Source organism: Apaloderma vittatum, unplaced genomic scaffold (assembly GCF_000703405.1).
Source record: "Apaloderma vittatum isolate BGI_N311 unplaced genomic scaffold, ASM70340v1 scaffold13078, whole genome shotgun sequence".
Classification (NCBI taxonomy): domain Eukaryota; kingdom Metazoa; phylum Chordata; class Aves; order Trogoniformes; family Trogonidae; genus Apaloderma; species Apaloderma vittatum.
Window position 1 is genome coordinate 25721 of NW_009732512.1, and position 4478 is coordinate 30198.

Here is a 4478-nt window from a genome sequence, read left to right on the forward strand (position 1 = left end):
AACACGTTGCATGTTAGGACACCCAGAATTAAAGTGTCAACATGTAGGTGTCTCAATGGGCACACGGTGTCTGTTACTTCACTTCCAAATGGCTGAACAACGTGGGATGAGTCCCACCATTTGTACCTGGGACCTGTTTTCCAGGGGTTTGCACCTTTTTCACAGGTAAGAAGGAAATTCTGCAAATCCTTGGAGGCAACACGAATTACAGGGCTCATGTTCATGTTGGCTGTGATCATGGAATCACAGAATGGTTTGGTTCGGAAGGGACCTTTAAAGGTCATCTACTCCAACCCCCTGCAGTGAGCAGGGACATCTTCCACTGGATCAGGTCGCTCAGAGCACCGTCCAACCTGACCTGGGATGTCTCCAGGGATGGAGCATCCACCACCTCTCTGGGCAACCTGTGCCAGGGTCTCACCACCTTCATTATAAAGAATTTCTTCCTTACATCTGGTCTGAGTCTCGCTTCTTTTAGTTTAAAGCCATTTCCCCTTGTCCCATCACTACTGCCCCACTAAAAAAATCTGTCCCCATCTTCCTTCTAAACCCTCTTTAAATACTGGAAAGCCTCTATAAAATCTCCTTGGAGCATTCTTTTCTACAGGCTGAACAACCCCAACTCTCAGTCTGTGCTCACTGAGGAGATGCTCCATCCTTCTGATCATTTTTGTGGCCTCCTCTGGACTCTCTCCGGCAGATCCATGTCTTCCCTGAGCTGAGGACTCAGAGCTGAACACAGAACTGCAGGTGAGGTCTCACTAGAGCGGCGTATTGGAACAGAATCAGCTCTCTCGTATTGCTGGCCATGCTTATTTGGATGCTGCCCAGTGCTCATCAGTACCTGCTGCGGCCAGGCCCCAGGAAGCACGGTGAGAAGTTGAGCAAGAAGCCACCACTCCATGAGCTGGGAGAGACCCCAGCATCCTTCCAGCCCAAGGCCTGGTGTTCACCACACCCATCCTGGCTGGGGAAGGGAATTCAAGCTCCAGGAAGGCACCTCCACGCTTAGCTGTTTTCCCATCTGGATACCTGTGGCCTAGAGTCACAGCACAACATCAAAACGGGAAGAAATAGCATTTTCTCTAGTCCTCCCTCCCCTCCCCTGAAACACGATCACCACCAGTACCTGGCTCCATCCAACCCAACTCAGCGCAACGCGGGAAAATCAACCTTAACTCGTTAATCATCATCATCATCGCATCGCCAACGGCCTCCTTGGGTTGGAGGCCGTACCAGATAAATGCTTAATTAATGTGTGATTATTTTGGCTCTCCTAAACGTATCTTTGGACAGACACCTTCTGAAAATTTGTGTGTCTGACAAACAGCCGTAGACCTGAGACCACGGGGATAGCTGCACTGGCCCGAGGAGGGAGGCAGGTCAGCATCTGCAGCAGCTTAGCCTTCTCAGCATGGCCACAGGCGAAAGAACCAAGTCCTGCTAATAATTTAAGAGAATCAATTAATACAGTTTAATAAATACATAAAATGATCTAGTCTCTTTTTTTTTCCCATCCATCTTTCTAGCATCAATGAAAGTTAAGGGTGATTGTCCCGTGAGTAACTAAGGCAAATTTGTTTGTTTATGTGTGTTCCCCTCTCCTTTTTTGTTTTGATTTTTTTCCATTGTTTTGTACATAAAGCAATCACATAAAAATAGTTATAAATAGAAAAATTGCAAAGGTTTATCCCCACTAGACAAATAGGAAAAAAAAAAATCCTCAACCAACCCAACAAACAAATCAAGACAGAAAAACCACCTTGCTTCAAGTCCTTGTAGATTATACAGTACTCAGCATCTTTGGATACTTTACAATGACTCCAAATCGTAGACAAAAAAACACCTGAAATAACTAGTCATCTGAAAAATGCTGCTTGTGTAAGAAGTTGATACGGATTAAAAAAAAACAAAAACATTTGATGCAGTTTTAAGAAGTTTGTGTTTTTTGTGGTTTGTTTGTGTTTGTTTTTTTTCTCCATTGACGTTGCACGTGGAGTCTTTTTGGAGAAGGAAGCGAGTGTAATCCTCAACCAACCCAACAAACAAATCAAGACAGAAAAACCACCTTGCTTCAAGTCCTTGTAGATTATACAGTACTCAGCATCTTTGGATACTTTACAATGACTCCAAATCGTAGACAAAAAAACACCTGAAATAACTAGTCATCTGAAAAATGCTGCTTGTGTAAGAAGTTGATATGGATTAAAAAAAAAACAACATTTGATGCAGTTTTAAGAAGTTTGTGTTTTTTGTGGTTTGTTTGTGTTTGTTTTTTTTCTCCATTGACGTTGCACGTGGAGTCTTTTTGGAGAAGGAAGCGAGTGTTGGGCAGTTCCTTGGGATCGGTCTGCTATGGATGGTCTCAGAGCAGAAGTCCTTCTTGTCCTCATGGGGGACTGTGGATTCTGAACCTCTTTTTGTCCCCCGCCATGTACCAGTGGGGAGACCCCCATCCAGCCTCCGCTTCAGAGTGGCACCACCAACTGGCAAACTGAAGAAATTAATGAACTCGTGGTCCTCTCAATCCTTTTGCTTCTGCTGACGTTGAAAGGTAACAGTAAAAAGAGAAAGAAAAAGCCCTAATTTGTAACATTTACATTTTCAAGTGCTGGCTTCATGTAAAACCAGCTTCACTCACCACAAACCACCTTGGCTGATGGTGGAACTGGAGTTCCACCATGTCTAAGAGGAGCTGTTGGAGGCAAATGGCCATTTTATCCTCAGAAGCAGCTCATGTTTTTAAGGGCTGAACGAGGCTGACGGGGTGATTTCAGCCAATCTTCCACTTTTTTGGCCTCAAAAGAAATATTAGATAGAGGTGGCCAGCCCAGGGCCTGGAGGCATGCTGGGGAAGACCCCACACCTGGCAACCACCACAGGAGACCTTCAGCTTGGAGCACCCCATCGTATGTTACCGCTTTATCTTTTGAGCCAACAAATAGTGAAGAAATAGAACTTTACTTGCTTGCAAGTAGACAATCTCATCTGCAAGACATCTTTAGTGGGCTTCTTTTCTACAAAGATCCCTTGAAACAAGCAGCAGGGATATTTGGACACCAAATTTTTCTCCCATCGATACTGCAGATTTGGGGACATTCTAGTGTTTTGTATATTTTTGTCATCAAAATATATATAGCAATTTGGGGGAATTAGGGACAAAACCTCAGACATTTTGGAATGGTCAATGGTGATGAATTCTCACTCTTTGGTTTGAAATGACTTTTTCATTTCAAAATTCCCACATGGTTTATTTTTGCAAAGCAAGAGTTTAGTAGAAGTTCAGATATCAAAACATTTCTGATCCTTCCACATATTTTTCTTCACCTTTTCAAGTGACTGAAGTTAAAATATTCAAAATAGGCTTTGGTTCTTTTTCTAAAATTTTGAAATGGCCAAAGAACCAAAATAAGTAAAAACTCTCTTCTCCACCTAGATTTGCTCCCAGGTGATTGATTTTCTGTCTCTTTTTTTTTAATTACTTTTGAGTCCCAACTGCACAGCAGAGCTTTCACCAGCCCTGCAAATCTGATATACCACTGAGAAATGCAGTGGCTGAGACCATCTCCCTCCCAACGTGGCTGCTTGCCTCTCTCCGTTATCCCCTATTTTTGTTGACAGACATTTGAAATAATTAAAAAAAAAAGTAAAGAAAAAGAAAAAGTCCTTCAGACCAAAAGGGCTAAGGAATGTAACATATCAAAAGCAAGTCTGGACGGCTTGTCAGTGTCCAGCAGTCCCCATGGGTGGAAAAATGAGGAACATATCCCCTAGAAAAGCCATCTCGTGATGATGGCTATGCCCCGGACTAAGGCAAGTGACATTTTTGAGAGTGTTGAAGAGAGTGGCAGTCCTGGCCTGGCCTTCCCAGACGGAGTCATGAGCGGTGGGGAGGCTGGATGGGGCAGCAAGGGCCTCGTGGCCCCAAAGCCAAGTGCATCACCAAGTCTAAAGTGCCAGTGGCTGTGGGGCGCAGTGCCTGCCCACCTGCTCGCTCCGGGAGCAGCCCCATGCCCCGAGCCCCACGGCAGGCCATGGTGGTGAAAGGATGAAGAGCTTCTTGGGAGCCAGATGGTGTGGAAGGGCAGGCATGGGCCCCACGGGAGCCGGTCACCCTGCTGGGGAGAGACCGGAGCCATGGTGGGACCAGGTGTGGGTTTAGTTGCCAGCCTCAAAAAAGGTTTAGTTGCCAGCCTCTGAGATGGGAGCCACGTGGCCGAGCCCTGCCAAGCCACTGAAGCCCGTGCTCCAAGGATCAGGGAGGGGGAAGAAGGGTTGGGCAGCGAGGATTTCGTTGTGGCCCAGGGCGAAGGCGAAGATTCCCGCGTTCCTCTCCATGTCCAGCTGGGCTCGCCTGAAGAGCTTCATCTGGGTTTCTTCAAACTGGCTTTCCAGCTCCTGCAGGCTGAAGGAGGTCTTGGCTCCGCTCAGAAAGTGCTTGGGGCTGGGGCCGGGAAGGCACATGGCCGCGCCGCCGA

The 4478-nt window shown here is 46.2% G+C and overlaps 1 protein-coding gene across 1 annotated transcript in view; it reads right to left on the reverse strand.

Moving 5' to 3' along the window:
* Positions 1-4182: 4182 nt before the first annotated feature.
* Positions 4183-4478, reverse strand: part of ZBTB7C (zinc finger and BTB domain containing 7C) — a 6862-nt gene continuing 6566 nt past the window's right edge. The window contains exon 3 of the mRNA XM_009875559.1: positions 4183-4476. Coding sequence (XP_009873861.1) covers positions 4183-4476 — 294 coding nt within the window. The remainder of the gene's footprint in view (positions 4477-4478) is intronic.